General features: G+C 38.8%; 1 protein-coding gene across 2 annotated transcripts in view; it reads right to left on the bottom strand.

Annotated features, from left to right (window-relative positions):
- LOC120535490 (ephrin-A3-like) overlaps window positions 1-8618 on the bottom strand; it is a 300708-nt gene extending 292090 nt beyond the window's left edge. The window contains exon 1 of one of the 2 annotated variants that reach the window (XM_039763383.1): window positions 8215-8618. In XM_039763383.1, the coding sequence (XP_039619317.1) occupies window positions 8215-8321 (107 nt within the window). In that variant the 5' untranslated portion in view covers window positions 8322-8618. The remainder of the gene's footprint in view (window positions 1-8214) is intronic. The other variant, XM_039763392.1, reaches the window with a different exon arrangement.
- Between the last annotated feature and the right edge of the window lie 17614 nt (window positions 8619-26232).

Genomic DNA, 26232 nt, shown 5'->3' with positions numbered 1-26232 from the left:
CTAAAACCCCTTGGCCAAAAGGAATTTGTGCAACATATTTGAAGGTTTTGCTTTATTTATCATGGAGGATATTCTGGAAGTTTTGTTGGCTAGCTTGGGTCTTTTACAAGTGAATAAGACCAACTGCTAAAATAAAATAAAACACAAAAATTGTTCTGTTTATGAACAAAATGAGAAAGTAAATGACAAGTGGACTGTACTTTCCAGAGAGGAATGGTGTTAATGCAAATTTTTCTGTTCTCTGCTCTCTAAACTTTTTTATAAATCTTTAAAATCTGAAGCGAATTGCAGTCTTATTCTAAATTCTACGCTTTACCGTGTTGTGCTCAGAATTGAAAATGGCATACCACAGGGTTTTGTTAAAAGGCATCAGGAGATAAGAGGAGCTGTATACATAGGCAATAGTCAAAACACTAACACAAAATAACTAAGTGCCAAAGTTAAAAGGAAATCCTAAATCAAAGTCATTTAAACAGAAACTGGTTGGGAAACTTTTAGTGTTTACCAACACACTCGCAAATACTTTCAATTTCTTTTAAGAAAATTATCCCCAAACCTGGACAATCCAGAAGTCTCAACCAGAGTTTATTATACCTTTGACCCCAAAAGTCAGACAGTGCATGACCCCAGGCATCACCCATAGCAACAACCTAACAACCAACTGATACCTGTGCCTACAAAAACCAAAATAGTGTTGCAGGAAGTTGCTAAATATTTTAGACCTATAAAATGCATGAAGGGTGGCACAGTGGCGCAGTGGGTAGCGCTGCTGCCTCATAGTTAGGAGACCCGGGTTTGCTTCCCGGGTCCTCTCTGCGTGGAGTTTGCATGTTCTCCCCGTGTCTGTGTGGGTTTCCTCCCACAGTCCAAAGAAGTGCAGGTTAGGTGCATTGGCGATTCTAAATTGTCCCTAGTGTGTGCTTGGTGTGTGTGTGTGCGTTTGTGTGTGCATGCCCTGCAGTGGACTGGCACCCTGCCCAGGATTTGTTTCCTGCCTTGCGCCCTGTGTTGGCTGGGATTGGCTCCGGCAGACCCCCGTGAACCTGTAGTTAGGATGTAGTGGGTTGGATAATGGATGGATGGAAAATGCATGAAATCCATAAAGCTGACATCTGAAATAGACTCAGGGTCTCAAAAAAAAGAGAAATAAAAAAAAAAAAAACAGAAGGTCTTAGACAATAAACTCGGGGCCTCAAAAAAAGGTTTTAGAAAACCAAAAATAATGTGGAGAAACATGAATCAAACATAGTAAAGAACAAAAACCATAAAATACTGGTGAAGGAGTTGCCAAGGCAGAAGTGATGCTAAAGTGGCATAGGGCTGGGAAAGACCACAACCGGAAACCCACAAAAGCAAAAGCAGATTCCCACCATGTGCCTGTATGGTTAGACGGTGGCAAAGCCACCATGGGGATTCTATTGCTTAAAATCAAACAGTGGGCACAGGGTGCTGTGGATCCATGGGCATTTGAACCTGATGATTTTGGGTTTTTTGCAGATGTGCCAGAATTTCTTATGTACAATTATTTTTGTTACAATTTTTATAAGTACCATGAGAAACAGTCAGAGTCACACAGGCAAGATCTTAACCAAATTTCAAGATTGCAAGTATGAATTCTTCAAGGCTAAGCATGGCAGAGGAACCCAGACAAAGGAATTCTACCAAATAATATGTCTGATAATAATCTTCTAATTCTTTGTGCTTTTTTGTCAGCATTTCTGGAAAAGTGGATCTTACTGAAATAATCATTTTGACTCGTCCATACATGCATTTGTTGCAAATTAAAAATACATGCTTACTTTGAAATCAGTACTAGGCTGGCATTTATTACTAAACTAATGTCATGAGTGGAACACATAACAGGAGCCCCTTGTCTTGTCAAACAGATCTTGCAACTCTTCTGTATTTGTGATCTTTTCACATACTGTAGTTCAGACTCAAGCATGTCATAGCAGAATCAAGGATATACAAGAAGAGGAACTACGAACAAAAGTAGACCTTCACTTACCACAAAAAAGTGGATTTCAAGCCAGTACAGATAGGCCACATTATACAGATAGGTGCCCGTGAACCTCATGATCATTTACAGTATGTACAGCAAATAAACTGTCTTGTCAGATCTTCCTTCCTACCCTTCACTGACTTCATCCAGGAATATTATATCCCTACCTCAACTATCACCCTCTTCCATCAGTGTTCTTTTTCTCCAAAAAGCTGTGGTGCCACCTCCAGTATTTGAGCAAATGCATGTATACTGATATATTACCTTTTAAAATATGCTTGTTATTTGTGTTTGCAGTTCCAATAGCATAAACAGATCTGACCATTGACCCTCATCATTCTCTGCACCAGCTGATAAGTCAAGGATAAATGAAAAAGTATATTTATAGTGGAGAAAGGTTCTTAGTTTATTTGTCCTGTTTGCAGAACTCGGAAACCAGACATGTGCAGGTGACTTTAAATGGAATGGGACCTCCATGGTATTAGAAGCTTTTTCCAGTGTTTCCAGGCTCTTTCCATTCCTAGAGCTCATTATAAGTACTAACCTTAATGATACAACTAAGACTACAACAGTCTGTATACAGAGATTTGCAATTCTGTGCTGCAGATTCTATACCTGCAAAACACACTACCTTTAAGCAGCTTATTTGTTTATACACTGTGCAGTAAAGTTTGCAGACCACAGGTTTCACATTTTATTCTAAACATGTTTCCTTTAATCATTTCCATTTCTGTGTCTGACAATTTTAATAGGTGAGTCTTAATTTGTAATATCAGACTACTGGAATATTTTGGTCCTGAAAACTTCTCATCAGTGCACTCAATCAGATTTTCATCTGGATCAGGCAAGTGTACCAGTTGCAGAATTATACCGTAAAATGTTAATACAACTCTCCCTCTCCCCTACTCCTTTAGTATAATATTGATGCAGAGTCACATCACAGGCATTTGTCTTTAATGACTAAAACATAGTGAGGCCTCTAACAATAATAATGTCAGATAATATTAAGAATATATATGCACATGTGCTGTAGTTTAGAGTAACATACTGAAGGATGTGGGTTGTCTTTAGAGAAAATTTAGAGAAAAAATTCTTAAAAAGCATTCACACCAGCAAAGGCTGAGAAAAACAAGAAGCTGGTGTAATCATTTAGAAAATACCAAGAAATGTTAGCCGTCATGATAACTCACATCTATCTACTTGGCATCTGCATTGCTCAGTTCTACCACATTTTCACAACTCATAAGTTGAAGTTTACTCCACAATGTCTAATTTCAACCTATGAATCACTACATAAAGATTATTCTGAGATGCTGCCACCGTTCGATCGTGTCATGCAATAGTCCATTTATAATAAATGAAAAGTTAATAATCTTGATTGACCAGATTTTAATGGTACAGGCTTAAATACCAGTCTTGCAGTTTGTAATTCCCTTTTCCACCTTATGTTTATAAGTGCATCTTAGATATGTTAGTTTAACAACATACATACACCCACAGCATATTATCATCATAACCGTAAATCTTGACTACTGGCTGGCACATCAAATCCCTTTGTCTATGGCACCAAGTTTCCAGAGTTAACAAGTTGGTTTATTAATCAGTTGTGCCCCCTTACCACTGTTTAATTTATTAAGTACATTTTCAAAATAAATATTGTCCAAGCAGTAGAATTACATTAACTCCTGTAATAGGAGTTTACCACTGATTAAATATGAGGGATGTTCAAAAAAGTTTCTGCACTTTTTTAACTCTTTATTGAGAATTTCAAAAAAAATTATGAGCACTTTTCTACATAGTCACCTTCCTTTGCGATGCAATTTTCCCAGTCTCATACCAACTTTTTAATGCCCAATTACTTCTTCTCCTACCTTCACTGTTTCCAACGAAAATATAAAAGTGCAAAAACTTTTTGAACATCCCTCGTACAAGGCCAGCATTTATTTATGGCAAGTTGAGACCAATGAGTAAAGGCAAATTTTTAAATAATTTAAAGTATTTTATTTATATTGGGGAAAAGGATTCTCTTCCCTCTTTTCTATTCTTAAAGTTTTACCCTGGCTGTTGGCTTTCCTTTCTTTCTTTTGGATGAGAGTTGAATTGAATTTAGTTTTGTTAAGTTTGATTTGTTTGTATGGAATGTTACTTGCTATTAATAAATAATTTTTAAAAAGTATTTTTTTAAAAGAACTGCCAACCATGACAGCATCCATTTTTTAATAATGGTTACATCAGCTTATCTAAACAAACAACAAACATCTTGAATGGTGGTCTTCTCCTATTTAAATATTATTTTTAAATAGCCCCGGATCAAACCATGTTTCAAAAAGAGGTAGTTGAATGAAATGCTAGTTAACATACTAAACAAACAGCTATATCCTAACTGCAGGGTCACAGGGGTCTGCTGGAACCAATCCCAGCCAATACAGGGCGCAAGGCAAGAAACAAACCCCGGGCAGGGCGCCAGCCCACCGCAGGGCGCACACATACACACACCAAGCACACACTAGGGACAATTTAGGACCACCAATGCACCTAACCTGCATGTCTTTGGACTATGGGAGCAAACTGGAGTACGCAGAGGAAACCCACACAGACACGGGTAGAACATGCAAACTCCGCGCAGGGAGGACCTGGGAAGCAAACCCGGGTCTCCTAACTGCAAGGCAGCAGTGCCACCCTCTGCACCACCGTGCTGCCCCTAAGGTTATCTGTTTAGGCAAATTCATCTTTAGTGTTGTCTAATCTGAACTGATACATTTGCTAATAGTTTATTACTGTATAGGAATAATCAGGACTAGAGCTAACAAAAAAAAAATTAAAAGAAAAAAGAAAGAGAGAGAGATAAATACCATTCATCAGAAAACTCATATCAGAGCTGGAGAAGGACTGTGATCTTTTTTCACAGTCAGGGCTACATGCATTTCAAGCATACACACTTGCAGTATATTTCAGTATATCTTACTGTAAATAATTTCAATATTCGATGGATGGATAATTTCAATACCACTTTGGCTCTACTTGTATTATTATATATAATATTCAATTTTTCAAAATCCCTGAAATGCCATCACAACAGCCCCAAGTACATCAACAGTGTTATTCATGTCTCAGTATACCATAATGAGGTATATACAGAATAGTTGACAGTCATCACAAAACCACTGAAGTTATGAAACACATTCATACTTCAACCACGGCACAAACTGGAAATCAGCCAACATCAGAAAATAATGAGTTACAATATTTTATCTACTGCAAAAAAAATCCTGAAAAAATACATTAAATTAACCATATAGTTGAACCTTTTTTTTAAAAAAGTAATTCAATTAACAGTTAAAATGTTTTGAACAGATAACTGCATGTATATTTACCTACTAGTGGCTTAGTTGCCAGTATCAAATGTTTTAATGTGCAAGAATATGTTGTGTATAATTGTATTACCACAGATTCACAATGATGCTGTATTAAAACAGCAAATGTTTGTAACAACATATATACAAACAGCATATTATCAGCATATCTTAAAATCTTAACTACTGTAACACAGAAAACATTGTGTGTAGCATGAAAATACTGTAGTACATATGTTTTTTCAAAAATTTCTGATTCACTTTGTTTTCTCATATTTTATCCATTTAATACATTTCATTTACTGCATTTAGCTTGCTGATATAAACACCACAGTGGTCTATGCTTCTAGTCGTATTTTGAGAGGGTTAAATAATTGGCAGCTCAAGTCATTCAAATTTTAAATTATGGTAAAATGTACTCACTTAATAAAAATCAATTCAAATGTATTCATGTATCTAATTTGTTTTACTATATAAGATCTCTTTGTAAACTGAATTAATTTTAGCAACATATCTTTACAGACATCATAATTATTGTTTGAGAGGCGCTCATTTTAATCATTCACCTAAGAACTAAAACAAAGGTATTTGCACAAAACACCACAACCTGTTTCCACCTATACTATACTAGACCTCAAAGCCACTTTTCTCAGTCAATGACCCCTAAACATGCATTTCTCCCAAGTTAACAAACTTACTTAAAAAAATTAGCACAAACTGAACAAACGTCTATAATTATATGCTTTGGTATACAGAAAAATTAAGGTGTGTTTTATTCATTTACTTAACAGATGCATTCTAGCCTATTTTCTGCACTCTGAATAAAATTAGACAATAATATTATGAGTTTCAGTTATTCGTTGTTTATATGAATGCTTTCCTGAATCATAAAATATACAGTGACAATAAAATATTTTAAATAATAATCATACCTTAGGCACATTTGTAATAACATGAGAGTTTCAGGGCAAAAAAATGTTTATCTTATCAACAATTGATATTTTAAGGCATTTCCTTTTCTGGCTACATTTTACACTTAACAATTTCGCGGGCACACACTTGTCATATATAATGCAATCCTGCACAAATGCTGCGCAAAAAAACATCATCTTTAAAGCACCAGGGTTGTCAACTTTTTTCATAAATGTAATGGTTTTCATTTTAATAATATCTGGAATGACTTGATAGATTGTCTAAAAATTCGGAAAAAAGCAGCAGTAACAGGAGACAATTGAGACTACAGACGAAAAGAAATCCGGTTAGACGAAGAAAAAGACGCGTAAGCAAAGCAACCCACACAGAATCGCGCTGAAATGTACAGTACACGCTGACTTTGAGAGCTGCCTAGCACCTTTCTCAGGGGAGATGACACAATATTTTATCGCCTTTCTACCGCAGCAATAACAGTATATCCCGTCAAACTCACCCATCCCACAATCTCCAACTTCACGGCCACCCACTAATAGACGTACCCGAACCCCCGAGGGAAAAGCAATCAAATGGGTGCGCCTGTCAGTCATCGGACACCAGAAGACGGGTAAGGGTTTGATGTGACCAAACTCTCACAGGGGACTGCCAACTCGAGGAGGATAGATAGATAGATAGATAGATAGATAGATAGATAGATAGATAGATAGATAGATAGATAGATAGATAGATAGATAGAAAAAAGAAAGAAAGAAAGAAAAAATGCTTATTGTATGGATACACATGTTTTGCCGGCCAACTGTCACACAAAAGCATTGAATCACAAGGACATAATTATTTATTTTTTATTGTATGTTGGGGGTGGGAGGTTGTAAAAAAATCGCATGAACATCTGTATCAAAAGCTAAGGGAGGTGCCGTAAACGTTCCGAGCGACATTCCTTTCATCCTTCAAATTACAAAGAACCCATTTGAAACACGACTGTTTCAAAATTCTAACTCTGCTTTTGGGGAAATTAGCGAAAGACAAAAAATTAGCAATGTAATATCTGTTATGTTAACGTAGATAGATAGATAGATAGATAGATAGATAGATAGATAGATAGATAGATAGATAGATAGATAGATAGATAGATAGATAGATAGATAGATAATCATTGCCTTGCTACTTTGAATAAATAATCATTAAACAATGTGATCCAGATAACACTGTTACGTCTCTGAAACGATTATAGTAACAATAACAACATCAGTGGCAGAAAACGCGTAATCGTCACTGCTTAAAATTAAACAGAAGTACGATCAATTCAAGCACTGCTCCCCTACCACCGAGGACTAACTGCAAGATTATTCTATTCACGCAAAGGAATTATTACCGCTTGAGCATAGCTGATCGTAACATGCGGCAGCCTTCTTAGTTTCTTCACAAACAAGCAAATCAAATTCGAGCTACTGTTAAGCGTGGAACCGGTTTGTAGGAACAACCGGTCTCTCAACGACAGAAGCCCTTGCTTTCTGGTTTTCTCGACTTTTGCCACTGGTTACCGGTGTGGCGAGGAATTGCTCGGTACTTCACGTCACTCCTTAGATTTTATCCCGGCATATTGAGGGACGCTGATAGCATCTAATTGCAGTGAAGAGTCTAGCAGTTGCAATGTCCCCTAGTGCAGAAAGAAAAACTGTAAATACTGTACACTGTAACATGTATGTGAATATTTTTAGTCCTGAAGACTCTAACGTGTGACAAACACCTTCAAGTGCAAAACAAGAGAGTTTTCACGGCGGAAGGCAATGCTACTACCCAGCTATTCCGATCGCGAGCATCTTCTGCGAGCTGGCCAGCCAGATCACATCTTTTTTTTTTGCAGATACGCACCAAAGATATCAAATGAGTCGAAAATATGACGGGATCAGAAACGGCGGCGCTACTTACTGGATATTTGAACTGTTCCAGTGCACGGCGTGTCTGTTTCCTTGTGCCAGGTATAATTCCGCACAGGTAATTGTTAGGAAAGGTAGTAGCATATTAGCCAGAGCCATATCTTCTTCTCGCAATTGCCACCTTTAATGTGGTAGACACTTAATGTAGTTAACTCCAAGGGGATATATAAAAAACTGGTTTCTTCAGTTCAACCCAGCATACACCGTGCTAGTTCCAATAAAAAAGGAAAGCTGTTTGCCGTTTTATACCTTTGTTTTATCCCTTCTGCTGATTACACGTCCAGTTGCTACTCTCCCCCACGCGTCCTGTTTTTGTGTGCCGTGCGAGTCTGTGTGTGGGGATGTGCGCGAGTGTAAGGCAGAGAAGTGGCAGCTCCGGTGTACCCCTCCCTTCTCCCCGCTCTGTCTCTGCGCGTGCATGTTGACCCTGACGCCCCTCCCACTTATTCCCCGCGCGCCTAGCAGGCGACGTGAGCGTGCACGTCTACCCACCTGCCGCACTCCTTACTATATCTATATATCTGTTTCAGCTACTTGTAATACTAACGTCAGCCGCCGGAAAACAGAGATTATCGCTGCTTACTTTAACACTTTATGCTCTCTGGATTTGGTCCAATACTGTTCCATTACACTTAAAGATTTGCTTCTGAGAACTGCATTGAATGGAAGGAGGATAAAGGAAAGTTGATGTTTCAGAGACACCATTTAAAATTTGGTTGATTTCCGCGGTCATTAGCGCCGCCGCTTCCCAAATCAATCATCTTAGGTTCGTTTTCTGATCCCGCTCACCCGCTTGTTACCTGTATGAAATATGCACGTTTTTCCCGAGTGTTCATGAAGTTTTCCTCCCGCATCGCCAAAGGTTTAAAGCTTAAACCGATTGACGTTTGCAAATGTGCCCCGAGTGGTGTTCCATTCAAAGCTGTATTCTGTCTTGCTGACAGTGCTTCAGGGACAGGTTACTCAAAACATTCCACCTGAACCAAAAACCCCCACATCAGATTAACTGGGTTTGAAAATGTTATATTCTTTAATAATTAACCGATGATATTCACTGTTCTGTCGAAAGAAATGAGAAAGTGAATCGGTAGGCTACTTGGTACACGATTTCTGCGTTGTCCCAATGAGATCTGCAAATGTTATTAGCTGTTTATTTAAATACATATTAGGTTATTAATTTTAGTTAGTTTAGTTTGCCCAGCCAGCTCTGAACTGTTGCATTTGTCAAGAATTTATAGTTGAAAATATACGTTCGCTTCGATCATATATCTTGAATTAAACTGAATCAAGAAAAAGTCAAACATGTATTTGCAAAATTACACAGGTAAGAATCCAAGTGGAGTAAGAACTAATAACATTTATTATACGATACAAAGGTAGAGATCTTCACAAATTACTTTTTCGTGTATTCTGTCAAAACTAGCGATATACACACCTCCATTCCGATTAAAGACTGGTCAGTAAATGCCACCGGCACACTAACTAAACAGTCAGTACAGTTGTCCTGAGATCGCGTGTCATTTTTTTCCTTCCGTACACCCAAAGACGTTCAGGTTAACTTGATCAAAGATTCCTAATTGGCCCTACCATGCCCCTGTGCTCTCCCTGGTGGATTACGTGGAACTGAACTCTGGTAATGTCATTCTCGTGAATTCGAAGTTTTTGCAATATAAAGACTGAAACAGAATAAGATTAAGCCTATTAAGGTATTTTAGTGGTAGTCGTATTGCTAAATTTGAAATGAACTGTAATTAGTTGATTTACTAAACCACCTGAAAGAATATGCAAAGAATAGTCATTAATCGTGATATATAGCGACCTTGCTTTTTTTGGAAGCCAACACTACAGCTTTTTATAGTAGGTAATAGACTTCACACAGTGGTCCACGACATCTAGTCCTTTTAATGTAGAACAATTACTAATTGTGCTTTACATGCAAGGTTGTTATATTTGGTATGGTTTTGTCTGATCTTGTGGTTTGTGATATTCTCGTTTTCTTGTGCGCTTGAAGGTTTATACTGTAGCCAAAACATAGTGCCTTCTGATAAATGCGTCTTTAATATAAAAGAAAAACTTTATGGGGGGTTTGTGTTGGTTCGTGTACGTATTTTCATTTGCCCTTCAGACGCAGACGAAATCCGGGCTCTGTATAGTATTAGGGCCGCAAAGCTCTGCACAGCGGGCAGCTCTGTAATTAACGGTCACTCGGCCAAAGGAAATTCGAGACAGCAGAGCTGTCCAGAGAGACGAGCACTTTTTTCCCAGAATAAAAAAAAAAAGTTTAACAAAGCAGCCGGCGCTCGTTTAGACGTTTCATGTACATTTTTTCCTCAGGCTTTCAGTCGAAAAAGTGACCTCCAGTGGGCAATAATTAAATCTCTGCCGGAGGCTTTCAACCCTCTGCGCGTTACAAGTGCGCACTATGTAGTCCCGCTGAACCTTTATCAGCAAATGGTTTCATTCTATTTGTCGTACATAAAAGAAAACTGAATACCGAACACAATAATTCGAAATTGCGATCTTCGACATAATCACAGTTTATGACAGTTAACAAGAACAACACCCAAAGACAAGCATGAAGTGTACTCAATAGATGTTACTAAATCACAGTTTATGGATATACCTGTTCAATTCAAACAAAGGTTAGTTCTGATCCTTGACAAACACCAGCTCCTGTCTATCACTATGTACCAAGGGTTACGGCAGAAGCAGCCGCAATATTTGAAGAGACCCTGGTTCTGCTGTGAGCTATTGTCCAACTTAAATTAGCTGAGATGGTACAGTGTACGTTGGGACTGGCCTTGGGTGTAAGCTTCTGAAAACCTGCGTGTTGTGGACATTACATTTCTGGTTTCATTAACACCGTAGCATTTATTTGGAATTTACCACCATTCCGTGTCGCTTTCATCACTGCAATGAACTGTACTGTAGCAAACAGTTAAAAGTATACGCGAGCGGGCAGTATCGTTCAGCCCGCCTCCTTGGAATCTCATCACCGAGGTTTGTTTCTATCGACATACTACTGTAAAAACAGATTGCTCATTGTGATAAAACAAAGAGTGAACAGGTTGCTTATCTCAATTATTAATCTCAGTCCCGGTGTACGGGAAAACTATTGCTTTGCCGCTGCTTCTAAAGTAATCGACCTTTGCGAAAAGGTTTTTAAATAACGCCTGATGGAATGTACAGTAGGTATCATTCTTTACTTTTTGACTGTCAGTATTACGTCTCCTATTTGTAACAACCAGGAGGCAAATGGAATTATTTCAAATAATAAATGTTCTGAATGACTGAACTGAATTGGGGGGCTGGTCCCTTCCTTTCTCGGTGATGCGGAGACTTTAGCCAATTAAATCTTTAATTTTAGATTAAGCGGGGTCAAAAAATTAATGGAAGGACTAAAATTAATTGCATTGTCGTGGTGTATTTAAATGCAGGAGGAATTTATATTTGAATTGTATTATGATTGTCATTTGTCCATTATAGGGCGGCTGAATGGGAGTATGGGGTTAACCAAAAGAAAAAAAAATAGACAAGACAAAAGTAGTCAGAGGAAATGGTCAATTTTGACTATACGAGCAGTAATAGATTTTTCCACGATCCCATGTCAATAAATGCGGAGTGAAGTTTAAATATTTCATGCTTTTGTTTTATCTAGTGGCCATCTAGATCTGAGATACACTCTTAGGAAAGGCAATAAACAAGAAACGCGTTTCAGTCAATAACCCTGATGAATAAACACGCCTGCATACTATAGATCTTTTACGTTACTTCCCTGCTGTTAAATATAGCTGCCTTTTCTTTTTTACCTCTAGTCCTCGCATATAAACGGAATTGGACACTTAGGTGTGAGCAACGCAGGCATCAACGTTCAGCAGCCATTGAAGCATGTTCAGGAAAGCACAATCCAGTCAAGAAAAGATGATTGCACAGAATGAAAATCCATTAGAATGGCGCAAGTGCAATGAAGCTTTATTCAAGACTCTGAGCGAATACTGTTCGCAAATACCTCGGAATAGTAGCCTCATCAGTCCCCGCTGAGAGGGGGATTTCAAAAGAAAGGAAAACATTTTGTCAAAAGCGCAGTCGGATGAAACCAAAAGCATCACCACATTATTGTGTTCTTCAGCCACAATGCAAAAATAAATTATTTAACGCTTTTCTTACCGTTGACTTAAATGTTTTTGCACAAGCGTGTTTCAATATTTTACAGTAATCGTTGATATTTTAAATTTGCAACTGTAAATGGTAATCATGGGGTTTATGTTTGTTATTGGTGAAATAATGATTTGTTATACTGCCTATCTGAGCTTACCGTATGCCGTGGAATATTTTACTGTACTCAGTTGTCGTGTTGTGAATAAGTTTAGCTGAGGATGCCAATTAATATAAAAGATGACCCTGTAATTTTCAGAGTTTAAGAGAACCAGAGTAAGCTGTATTTCCTGCACCACAAATATGTGAAATATTTAGATTTTATATTGTTGTAACAAAATGCAGTTTTATGGTTTCGCGATAGATAGATAGATAGATAGATAGATAGATAGATAGATAGATAGATAGATAGATAGATAGATAGATAGATAGATAGTAAATGGTTGAAGGCAATCCGAAAAACATCAGTTAACGGTATTGCCTCACAGCTTCAGTCGAAATTCCGGCTTAGTCATTACCTGAGTTCAGTTTCACGTTCTCTGTGCCAACACGGCTTTCACTTTGTGTACGTCGGCTTCTTCACAACTTCCCAAAGATACGCATATTAAGTTGACAACCGACTCTTACGTGACCCGCTATAAGTGAAAGTGCGCCGGCCTTCATGGCGCTCTGTTCTCTGGTTCCTGCCTCGCCTCGCAACTGATCTTAGATTACATTAAAAGCGTTTTCTAAAAATTAAATGGAAAAAAAAAAAAACATTTTCACAGTGGAATGTGTTTAGCAGAGTTAACTGGATTTAGAACAACTTTCCAACAGACATTTGTCGCAAAAGATCACTTTGAGGTCTCTAATATCTGGGGCAGGCTGCTTCAGCATAAGAGGTGTCAAAGTGTGCTGTCGGTAGCTAGGTGCTTCTCAATGTGGAAGATAGTTTACAAAATGTGGTCTTTGAGTTATACGAATAGGCGTGGTTTCAGTCAATTTTGTCCATTTGTTTTACCTGCCACAGCTTTAAAGGCGTGCATGGTTAACTGACTATTCCAACCTGGCACTGAAGGAGCATGAGTGGACCCTATGATGAACTGCCCTTCTATTTATAGATGTTCCCTGTCTAAGCCAGATGTTATAGGCCCTGGCAACAACTTTGAGAATGTTATGTATCATCCATGCATCTACCTGAATTGGACTTTGCTAAGTGAGCATGGTCAGTTAAAAGTGACTGTGGGAGATGTCCAAGAAAGGAACTAGTGCAGAATATGGAAGAGAATGAGACAAGCACTTACCTGCATGCTAATAAGCACTTAGAAGGTTTTCCTCCTCTTAAATCTGTCTGTCCTGATATGGTTCATGAAGAGACTCAGAAAGGATCTTGGCATTGATAAGCTAAAGGACTGGGATAATGAGCGAGGTGTTTCCTCCGAACTGATGGGAGCAAAGAAAGACTCCAAAACGGTATGTGGCTGAAAGAAAGAGGAAAGGGGCCTCACAAAGGGAGCAGCATTAGACAGTGTGATGGTGTTGAGGTTTGGGTGTGGAATGGAGGCACACCTTCTGCAGCTATCTGATAAATACTAGTCCTTTTAAAGCTCATCAAGTCTAAGTTTATTCTTTCATCTCTCAAAAACTGGGTTGCTGTGTGCTTTGGTGTGTGATGTTAGCAAGTATTTGCAAAGAGGATACCCACTGTTTCCCAGTAACCAGCAACCAGCTAACACGCCATCCCTTGCCTTCTGGCATACTCCACAGATGGACCAGTTATAAGCATCTCGTGTCATTGGCCACAATGTCTGCCAAAAGTCACTGATGATCAGTTTCTTATCACCTGGACGTTTAGTACCAAGAACCCTTAAAACCAATTTTAGTGTCATGCAAGGCATTGTATTATTATTTACTTATTTGAACAATGCCTTCATTCAGCATAACTTACAACATTAAAGATACAACTGGTTGCATTTCATTTGTTTATCCAGTTGGATCAAAGGCAGGTGAAGTGACTTGGTCATGGTCACACATTGTCAGTACAGGGATTTGAACCCACGTCCTTAGGGTTTTTTGAATGCATGGTGCAATTATAATCTGCTCGTTGATTTGGACACATATCCATGCGCATTACCAAAGGACTACAGGAATCCACCAGTGTAGTTCTCAGCAGAAGCACTCTGAGACTAAGGGAAATTTCTGTTGTTTTTAACATTTCAATTTGTCCGGCACCAGACCATGGAGGGTTATTATTTCACTGCTGGGCAGCATTCATTTCTCTATTAGTTGTTGATTTCTGAGGTAGTCTAAGGGGTTCATGTCCACGCAGCAAAAGGTGATTTAGACCTGCAACTTGGATTCTTGGACGACTGTCTCAAACAGAATCCCCAGTTGTTTAACATAATTCTCTGGACAGCTGCCATTGTCATTGCTGATGCTAAATGTTCAGTTTAAAACTGTTGTTGGCTTTAATTTATTGTTTGATATAAACATTACCCATTTAAATATTCTCAATACTGTTAAATATAATTTCATAAAAGCTTTAAAAATGTGTACATTAGCAATATTTAAACTACTCCAAATCCTAAGCTTTTTGAATGAATATAATGGTTTGTGGTTCTAAAACATGCTTCCCACTGCCTTCTCATGTACTAAACTATTTAGAAAATGATTGGATGAACAAACATATATTTATATTTGTTATGTTGTGGCCAGGAATCCCCCAAATCTCCAGGTTGTGGTTCAAATTATTGTTTTGTGTCTGTTTTGCTCAATTTTGACTCTTTTTTCTGTTATGAGTGTTATTAACTTTTGTTATGTACCTTGTGCAGGTGGTTCCCCAAGAGGCGGGACCACCTGTCCATTGCTGCCAGGGTCTGTCTTTGGCCTTAAAAAGGTGATAGTTTCCATCATTCCTGGAGTTTCATTTTGAATGCACCGTAATGTTGAGTGTTTCATGTGATTTTGCTGTGTCTTGTGCCTATTGTATTGTGATTTTCTGTATTTTTGACCATTTTGCTCTTCTGTTTTTGCCTAATAGGATTTCATATTATGACTTTGTTTGGAGCTTTCTTTTGTGTATCAGATGATTTTTGTAAAAAAATAAACTTTATATTTTAGTGTAAAAGTGTGTTTGCACTTTTACAAAGATGGGATTTTGCTGTAAATACTCCTTAGTTGGCATTTTTGGAAGTGTTTTTGGAAGTCTTTAGGACTTTGAACTTCAAGTTCACAACAATGTTGACAGATATAAGTATTTGGTTGGTCAAAAACTGAGTGTGGTTGAAAGGATACCAGTCTTCTCAAAACCACCAACTTTAGTAATGAACCTGTTCTCCATCTTGGGGCATTAGTTACTTCTTATCACACTCCTTCTACCAGTGACATGGGGGTGTGACAGATAGAGTAATGGACATAGCAATGTTGGTGGTAGTATGTCCTTAAAAAGACTGTTTTGTCAGATGTTCTGTGACTTGACACTCTCATGGCCGCCTTACATACTACCAGCTCTGCCTCGCAGGTCTCACCATGGGGTCAGTGACAGCACCATCTGCCACATTTGATATAGGCAACATGAGCTGATGCAAAGCTACGATCCTACTAAAGGCTCAAGCCTATACGCCAATAGGCTTTACCGCAGCCAAAATGCGCAGCACGGCCTTATGTAAGTGCTGCTCGTAAATGGTCTATCTGTACTCCTCTTTCTCACGGTTTCAAGTACAACTTTCAGATAGCCTCACCCCTTCGGACGGTGCGCGCCTCCTGAGAAACATGCCCCATAGATCCGGAAAAAAGAGCTTTCAGTATATTTGGAATTGCGTTGTGTATTATGAACGTATTGCTGTTGTTTCTGCTAATTCCTCCACTGAAATAGTTTTGTGTCCCATGCCTTTATACAATAATGTTCTCAGTCTCAATGACAAATAATTTGCGGTAGGAAAAAGGAGCATTGTAATGCTTTGTAACTTAAACGTGGTGACTAAGACGACGATTTCATTCCAGGAGAAAAATAATAACTTTAGTAGCTCCCTTTAATTTCCGTCTTCCTGCTCTTTACTTTTCTGCTTTCATGTACTTCTTTCTTTCTTTCTTTCTTTCTTTCTTTCTTTCTTTCTGTCGTTTATTAGTCAAGAAAAGAGGAAGTCAACTCAAACAAGCAACTTGACATGATCAGGATATTCCATGGACTTGTGAAACCCAGTATTTTCAGAGTATACATTTTACAGAATTACCGCAAATGTAAATGTAAATTTGTAAACTTGAGGATAATCAATTGATTTTTTTTCTTATTTTAAATATGAATTATACATTGTTTTCAATTTGGAGTGTTTTTTAACTTATGATAATGTAAATGATTTGATTTTTTTTCTTTTTGGGATTAGTTGGGTTTTTCTCTATTTTCTTTATACACGATAGCGTAATTTGTCATTATTGAATAATAAAGTTCAATTGAAAACGGAAAATCTTTTTCTTTCTTTCTTTCTTTCTTTCTTTCTTTCACGGCCCAGATCCTCATTGCTGTAACGTAGCCTACAGTTGACGGCTAAACGCTGTAAATTTTCCAAATCCCAATCCCAATTCTAGGATATTATATCCAGGGTATAAACAAAAAAGAACCAGAAACACGTAATACTTTTCCACTTATAGGAGACAATGCTCATGCGGGACTCACTGTAGAAAACAGCAACCTGCTAAGGACTGGACGCCAGTCTTTCAAAAAATAACCGCCCAATAACAGAGAAACCATTCACACCAACCGTGAAAGGAACCGACATATTTGTTTCGACCTCTGCTATATAAAGAAATTAACTCCTTGCCCCCAACCCTTTGTTGCATTAATGTCTTTATTTCTAGTGATGATAAAATGGTATACTCAAACGTTGAATAATCTGAGTTCAGGAATTATAACAGTAATAAAATATGTTTACTGCGTGCCGTGGTTCCTGACTCTGAAAAGGTTGAGAACCCCTCAACATTTTACTGGACTGCAGTGGCAAGCTGAAAATTGCACGGCAACGGCAATATTTGGGAAATATATTGACAGATCGATTGGTGTAATCATTGAGTCAATACATTCGTACCAGGTGTTCGGGCTCATTAAGCAAAGCGTGGTATATAGGAATATATGCTTGAGTCAGAGCGCGATCGCATGAAAACGTGCACAGTCCGTTAATTAAGCAAGACACGCGCCTCCGAATGCGCGACAGCAAAATATTTTATTGCTTCAACGTGCAATGGATCATCTGTTTATTTATTTTAAGCGCCACGATGTAGCAATTAACTTATAGATGAGCACATGCAGCGTGAACGCATGGTTTATGTGGATTTTCTTGGCAATCCAAATTTAAAGTGCATGCGCGTATTGGGGTAATACTACAAATTCGAAACATGTTGGTGCAGATGCGCCAAATGGAGATGTGAGTGCCCATCATAGAGGGGAAAAAAGCGTATTGGGCGACAGGGTGGCGCAGTTAGGGGACCTGGGTTCGCTTCCCGGGTCCTCCCTGCGTGGAATTTGCATGTTCTCCCCGTGTCTGCGTGGGTTTCCTCCAACAGTCCAAAGACATGCAGGTTAGGTGCATTGGCGTTTCTGAATTGACCCTAGTGTGTGCTTGTTGTGTGCGTGGTGGGGGTTTGTTTCCTGCCTTGCGCCCTGTGTCGGCAGGGCTTGGCTCCAGCAGACCCCCTTGACACTGTACTTAGGATATAGCGAGTTGGGTAATGGATGGATGGAAAAAGCGTATAGTAGTCGAGTAATTTTAATTTTGGAAAGCCTGTTTGTTTATGTATTCCTTTTATCACAGCTCATGTTCAGCTAAAAAAAATTCAGATTCAAAGACCCATTTCATTGATTTATTTTGTGACTTCACATTTTTAGTTTTAAAACGGCGGACGTCGGAGTCATTATTTCATATAGATTGCGATGGACTGACGTCCTGTTTAGCGTGGCTTTCCGGCCTTGCATCCAATGACCATCAATTGTATTAAGTGGTTTTCAGAAGGAGGTGTTATTTCGTATAGCGCCTTTATTACTGATCAATTAACATGTGTATTTGCACAGTACAAACAAAATTTTAAATACATTTTGTTACAACTAACTCATCATTTCCAAGAGACTTTATCACGTTACTCACATGGGCACAACATACTGTATTTAGACTGAGTTGAAATGGGGCAATGTTCAGTAAGCCAGCAGAGAGATGTGAGTCTGTGATCTTGGTAGCACAACTGATTTAATTCAAGATAGAGACAACTTAACATAAGTGGTAAAGTTTGTTTTTCTTATAACTATTTTAAATATTAGTCCATTCTTCCATTTTGCAAACCCATTTAATAAAATCATGGAGTTTGAAAGGGCAAAGGCTTTTCCTGGCAATATGAGCAGAAAGTGGAAAAAAATACTGTATTTGATGCTAGCCAGGAACAGGGAACAGTGGAAAATACTGCAGTTTATTGTTAATCAGGGCTGTTCTGTAGTATCACATACTTAAATGTGTCTTCCATAGCATACAAAATTATCTCTCCTACTAAACCTAAACATCTCTAGTCTGTATAATCTCCCTTTAATTGCATGGATTGTCACATCTGAACTGCATTGTACTACAAGCTGTTTTTGGGTAATCTTCATGAATTGCAGAGCTCTTAACCTATAGACTCTTCAGTGAGTGCTCAAAGCCACCAGTTTTTTTTTTGTTTTTTTTTTGTCTTGTTACCCATTTTGTGGCTTTGTGGGCCTTTTCCAAATGTCTGTTCCACTTTCAAATCCCAGTTCAAGATGATGTTGGTCTTTTTAATTTGCTATTCTCTGGGCTCTGGGCTGAAGTGTTTTTGTACACTTCAGTCTCTCTCTTTATTTGTCTCTCACAGTGTGGATTTGACAAAATGTTCAAAAATGTTTTTGGTTAAATTGCTTTCTGAATTCAGTTTGAGAGTTAGATTTTATTGGATATATGGCACCATATCAGAGTGCGTACAGTAAATAAAATAGAACTTACTTTTCTTAACAGAAAAGAGAAAGCAGCATATAAAGCATATAAATCCCAGATGTTCAAGAAAGGAAATAGTTCATGAAAAGAAATGAAAAGTAATTACTTAATGAAAAACATAAAATTAACTCACACTTAAAACATTTAGCATTTTTATTCTTTCACAAATAAATAAAATGTGATCCTTGTGTTTGATATAAATAGCTTTATATTGTAAAGAACACCCATTCTCTGAACCAGCATATTCCAGTTCAGTATCCCAGGGGACGGAGTCCAAGCTGTGAGTACAAAGCAGAGGCCAACTCTGGATGGGGTACCAGTCTGTTGCTGGGTATACTCAGGCTAACTGGGCCAGTCTAGAGGCACCACTTAATGTAATGCATGCATCTTTGAAATGTGTCAGGAAAACTGGAGTAGCTGAAGGAGAGCATAAATCAACATTCAGAGCTCATGCAGACCTCACAGTGACAGTGCGCAGAACTGGGTTAGAACATCTGGAGTTATAGAGACATGACACTAACTCTGCCATTATGACATCCCTGAATAGAATTAGCTTTTATTTAAAATGCAATACCGAGTCAACAGTCAGCATATTCAGGTTTATACATGGACCCCTTTTGAAGTTTAACCCTCTCAGATTTATTTGTCCCTCCTTGGATATCAGACCCCTCTTTTCAATTTTTTCACCATGTCAGAACAAAAGTTGTACCTATTATGAGTACAGACCCTGTAAAACAGAAATAATGCATGAGATAACTGTAGAACTGATTATGAGAGTGCTTTTTATAGTGAGAATGATTAAGTTAGAGCATTTTCATCATTGTTTATTCATTGTCCATTACAAGCTCACAGGGTATCAGAACTTGTCCAGGAAGAGTTGGTCATAAAGCAGGAACTAATGCAAGATTGGAAGGAAATTTTCATATTTGTTTAATTTTACTCCCTTTAAAGAGAACATATTTCAGAAAAATGTACAAAAGTACAATTAAAAACAGCTTGGTAACAATGGTTTATGCTGTTGGGTTATTGATCCTGGGTTGGAATTCTGTTCCTGGTTGTTGTTGTCAGTGTGGAGTTTGAATGTTCTGTCCATGTGTGCATGGATTTATCTACCACATTCTCAAAGATATGTATATCTGGCTGATTCTCAATTTAAAGTGGACCTCTCTGAATTCAAATGTGAATGTGTTAGGCAGATAGCCCTATGATAGACTGACCTCTTAACCAGTAAACACTGCAATCCCATGACCTTGAATTGGATTAGGCAGGTATGGGAATATTCTGCTATATTATATTAATACCATTGTCATAAAGTTGCTCTGTGGATGGAACAGGAAACACTGATATGTATTGAGGGTGAGGTGGTAAGAGTAAGTCTAGCAGGAGGCACAAAACCAAGAATCTCATTAGTATTGTAATTGACCATATTTACTATAGACGCCTAATAAACCTTATACAGGCAGGGAGCTTTTCTAATTTTAGATCTATTTCAGTGTTAAAAAGTGAAAGTTTAACAAAGCTTTCTCAGCTCACAACTGGCCTCAGTAAAATTAAAACCTGGATGGAATATAACTGTTTTAAAACTAAACTACAATAAAACAGAAATCATGCTGATTGGTCCTAAAGCTCAGGTTAGAAAATACACTCCATTTCAGTCACTGTTGGTGATAATGTCTCCAGACCTTCTTCTGATCAGTATCTTGGTGTCATTTCAAATACCTCCCTTTCTTATTCTACCCAGATGAACCACTTTAAGAAACAATGTTACTTTCACATCCACAATATATTCTGTGTTTGCTCGTTTGTCTGCTTTTCTAATGCTAATAAAACTGTTCATGCTAATATTACTGCCTGCATTGACTGCTGTAGTTCCCTACTGGCAGGTGTCCCATCTAATCTTTTATTACAACTCCAGTTGGTTCAAAATTCTGCAGTAAGAGACTTTACACAGATCTGCAACAGTGAGCGCACAACACTCATTCTGCTTCACTGTCCTTGACTTCCTGTGTCTAATATGATTGAATATAAAGTTCTGTTACTAACCTGTAAAGTTTTAAATAGCATTGTCCTGGACTACATCAGTAACCTCCTCCATCACTACACTCATGCCCACATACTAAGTTCCACAGATTCTAGCATGCTTATTGCACCCCAAGCTAACTTCTGCTCTATGGGTGACAGGGCCATCAGCAGCATTGCTCCCAGACTTCAAAACGTCCTCCCTAAATTAATGAGATCAGCTGACTTAATTCATTCTTTTAAAAAACATTGTAAAACTCATTTATTCAGGAAGCTGTGTAACTTCACCTGATTTTCAGACCCTTCTTTTAATTAATCCTCTTTTTCCGGAAACTCAAGACAACTTGCATTTGTATCACAAATTATGTTATTTGTTCAAAGTTTTCTTATAGTATTTGTATGTTCGTATTTTAGTCTGGTTTATTGTCTCTTATTCTAATTTAAAGGTTTGCGTGTCTTGTTTTTATCTTTATTTAATGCTTTATGTGGGAATTATTTGTGTCCAATGTTGTATTATTCCCTGTTGTTCATTCTGAATTTCTGTGAAGCACATTGAAAATAGGGAAAGGTACCATATAAAAAAATGCAGGTTATGTCCTGGTTGCCTACAGCCTTGAGCTTTTTCCTGTTTCTGGGACATTGATAGTCATATACAAAGATTGACCAGCACATTGAGGACACAGAGAACAAGCTAAGGTGCAAAAGTGCTTAGTGCATTTATTAACAACAATGAAATCAGTGTTCAATAAGTGCAGTGCAAATCCTTCCAATAAATAATCTTCTTTAAAAACAGTGCCTTGAAGTTAAAATCAGTAAATAGATCAATAAATAGATCCATTTAAATACAGCATGTTAAAATCAACAATAAAACAGAATTGACTATTCTTTCTTTTTTGCTGAGCCCAGTGTGTCTTTCTTGATACCCTCTGCCCTGCTCTTCCTTCAGGTCTTCTCAGTAGGACTGAGATGCCGGCAAATGAGGTTAACATTCTTTAGCCTTCCTCCCAGCCATTTCAGCCAGTTACCACTGGGGCATTCTCTTGATCTACCACCATCGTCCGGCGTCAGTAGAACAACTCTGGGATTGCACAACTGCTCCTGCTCTTACAAATGCTCAACACAAGTGATCCCCCCACTGGAGTGCCGTTCCTCAAGCTCCACTTGGGACTTCCCTCCACCTTGGGTCCTCTTCATCTCACTGACTTGATTATTATAGAGGATTCCTGTATGTTTTCAGGGACTGGTGTCCAAATGGCATGCTGCTAGAAGATAACAGAACCATCCAAACATGCACTCTTTAGTTCCTTATGTAAAATAACCAGCTGAGGTAAAATACTTGGAGTTCTGTTAAAGATTGTGAGGGCAAAGAGTGTTCATGCAGAAGAAGGATCTATATGATCAGAACCCAGAAAGGTATAATAACCTGAGACCATTTGAGTGTTGTTAGAAAGGCTGGAGATATCCACCATGGCTAGTGTTCACCCATTATCCTAAAGTATTAAGGTTATCAGGATGGGGATGAAGTACAAATATTGTTTCTGGTGGTTTCATGTCCTCTTAGGGAAAACCTAATCTATCATATAACCCCTGAATGGGAATATGGATGGCAAATGCCTATTTGTGGTATCACTCAGAAAAAGAAGACGTAAAAGGCCAAGTCCCATCCTGTACTCGTGGTACTAAGTGATTGTAACATTTATATACATATATTGCCACACACATGACCATTGTTTTTCTCTACTGCGGTTCAGTGTTAACAATACATAGAGGAAAGATTTGGAGGGTACACAGCAGCATAGTTATTTCTGCTTCAGTCCCTAGGGCAAAAGAGGCCATCCAGTCAGAATATGCCTGAAGATAACAAACCTGATCTCCACTTTATCCTCATCCAGTTTCTTGTCCATATCTGACCCTCATCTGGAATAAACTATCAGTTGACATCTAAGCCAAGACCAAGACACATGTGTTGTTCTAATTTCCACTATGTTTCCTTTTCCCATTCACAGTGATTGGCCAGTGGCAACTTAACTTTTCTTGGTGTTCATGTTACTCACCTAACATTGTGTAGGTCCCACTTGTGCCATCAAAATAGCTCTGACCTAACAAGGCATAGACTCCATGAGACCTGTGGCATCTGGTACCACGGTGTTAGCTGCAGATCTTTTAAGTTTTGTAAGTTGCAAAGTGGAACCACCATGGAGTTGACTTCTTTTCCCAGCACATCCCACAGAGTCAACACCTTGAACTCTTTGTCATGGTCTTAAAATCAAACTTGAACAATGTTTGCATTGTGGGAGAATTTATTAAACTGCAGAAAGAGGTCACTACCATCAGGGAACACCATTTCTATAAAGAGGTATATATTGTCTTCAGTAGTCTTTAGGTAGGTGGTATGTGTCAAAGTAACATCTACACGAATACCTGAACTCAATGCTTCTCAGGAGAATGTTGCTCAGAGCTTGCCTTCTTCCCGTAGTGCATCCTTTTGTTATCACATCTTGAGGTAAAAATGGCCATTGTAGGTGCTCTCAGCAGTGAAATGGGGTCAGAATGTGTACTCTGACAGGTCTGTGGCTATTCAGCCCCATACTCAGCAAGCTGCAATGCACTGTGTTCTGACACCATTACCTCATGGCCAGCTTTAACTTTTTCAGCAATTTGTGCTACAGTAGCTCTTCTGTGGGATCAGACCAGACGGGCTAACCTATACTTCCCACCTGCATACATGAGCCTTGAGCCCCCATTACCCCTCTCACCAGTTCACCAGTTTTCCTTCATTGGCTCATTTTTGGTAGGTACTAAACACTGATTACTGGAAACACCCTACAAGACTTGCCATTTTTGAAATGCTAAGACATAGACATCTAGCCATCGCAATTTGGCTCTTGTTAAAGTTGCTCAAATCCTTATGTTTGCTTATTTTTCATGTTTCCATCACATTACCTTCACTTTCTGCCTAATATATCCCACCCCTTGACAGGTGCAATTTTAACAAGATAATCAAAATTATTTACTTCACCTGAAAGTGGTTTTAATATTTTGACATTGCAGAGATCATAAAGGTTTGGAGCACCTAGATGAAGCAGTGTGCAGTCCTCTCAAACACAAGTTAAAACATAGGCTGAAGTCTTCATGGTTGTGGATATATATATACTGCTCAAAAGAATTAAAGGAACACTTTTTAATCAGAGTATAGCATAAAGTCAATGAAATTTATGGGATATTAATCTGGTCAGTTAAGTAGCAGAGGGGGTTGTTAATCAGTTTCAGCTGCAGTAGTGTTAATGAAATTAACAACAGATGCACTAGAGGGGCAACAATGAGATGACCCCCAAAACAGGAATGGTTTAACAGGTGGAGGCCACTGACATTTTTCCCGCCTCATCTTTTCTGTTTCTTCACTAGTTTTGCATTTGGCTACAGTCAGTGTCACTACTGATAGCATGAGGCGATACCTGGACCCTACAGAGGTTGCACAGGTAGTCCAACTTCTCCAGGATGGCACATCAATACGTGTCATTGCCAGAAGGTTTGCTGTGTCTCCCTGCACAGTCTCAAGGGCATGGAGGAGATTCTAGGAGACAAGCAGTTACTCTAGGAGAGCTGGAGAGGGCCATAGATGGTCCATAACCCATCAGCAGGACCAGTATCTGCTCCTTAGGGCAAGGAGGAACAGGATGAGCACTGCCAGAGCCCTACAAAATGACCTCCAGCAGGCCACTGGTGTGAATGTCTCCGACCAAACAACCAGAAAGACTTCATGAGGGTGACCCAAGGGCCCCATGTCCTCTAATGGGCCCTGAGCTCACTGCCCAGCAGCATGCAGCTCGATTGGCATTCGCCATAGAATACCAGAATTGTTAGATGCACCACTGGTGCCCTGTGCTTTTTACAGATGAGAGCAGGTTCACCCTGAGCACGTGACAGAAGTGAAAGGGTCTGGAGAAGCCATGGAGAACATTATGCTGCCTGTAACATCATTCAGCATGAGCAGTTTGGTGGTGGGTTAATGATTGTCTGGGGAGGCATATCCATGGAGGGTCACAGAGACCGCTACAGGCTTGACAAAGGCACCTTGGCTGCCATTAGGTATCAGGATGAAATCCTTGGACCCATTGTCAGACCCTATGCTGGTACAGTGGCTCCTGGTGCACGACAATTCCTGGCCTCATGTGGTGAGAGTATGCAGGCAGTTCCTGGAGGATGAAGGAATTGATACCATTGACTGGCCACCACACTTTCCTGACCTAAATCCAATAGAACACCTCTGGGACATTATGTTTTGGTCCATCCAATGCCACCAGGTTGCACCTCAGACTGTCCAGGAGCTCAGTGATGCCCTGGTCCAGATCTGGGAGGAGATCCCCCACAACACCATCTGTCATCTCATTAGAAGCATGCACCGAGGTTGTCAGGCATGTATACAAGAACACAGGGGCCATACAAAGTGCTGCGTACAATTTTGAGTTGCTGCAATTAAATTTTGGCAAAATGGACTAGCCTGCCACATAATTTTTTCACTCTGATTTTTGGGGCGTCTTTGAATTCAGGGCTCTGTAGGTTGATCATTTTCATTTCCATCAAACGATGTGGCATCCTTTCGTTCCTAACACATTACCCAGTCTATATCAGTATAGATATCCAGAAGGATTTCTTTTTCCCATTGAGATCTGATGTGTTTTCAAAGTGTCCCTTTAATTTTTTTGAGCAGTTGATATATACTTATTTATTTATATATATGCTAGTCTGTCTTCATCCCTCTTACATGTTGTTAATGGTTACTAAAAGTATGTTCTAATATCTTAATTCGGGGGGTGGGGGGGCATTGGCCAACCTTGAGTGAGCCCACAAAATGATCATAAAGAAACACA

Source organism: Polypterus senegalus, chromosome 1 (assembly GCF_016835505.1).
Source record: "Polypterus senegalus isolate Bchr_013 chromosome 1, ASM1683550v1, whole genome shotgun sequence".
Taxonomy (NCBI): Eukaryota; Metazoa; Chordata; class Cladistia; order Polypteriformes; family Polypteridae; genus Polypterus; species Polypterus senegalus.
Note: the sequence above shows the minus strand (reverse complement) of the source record. Positions and strands in the feature narration are given on the sequence as shown.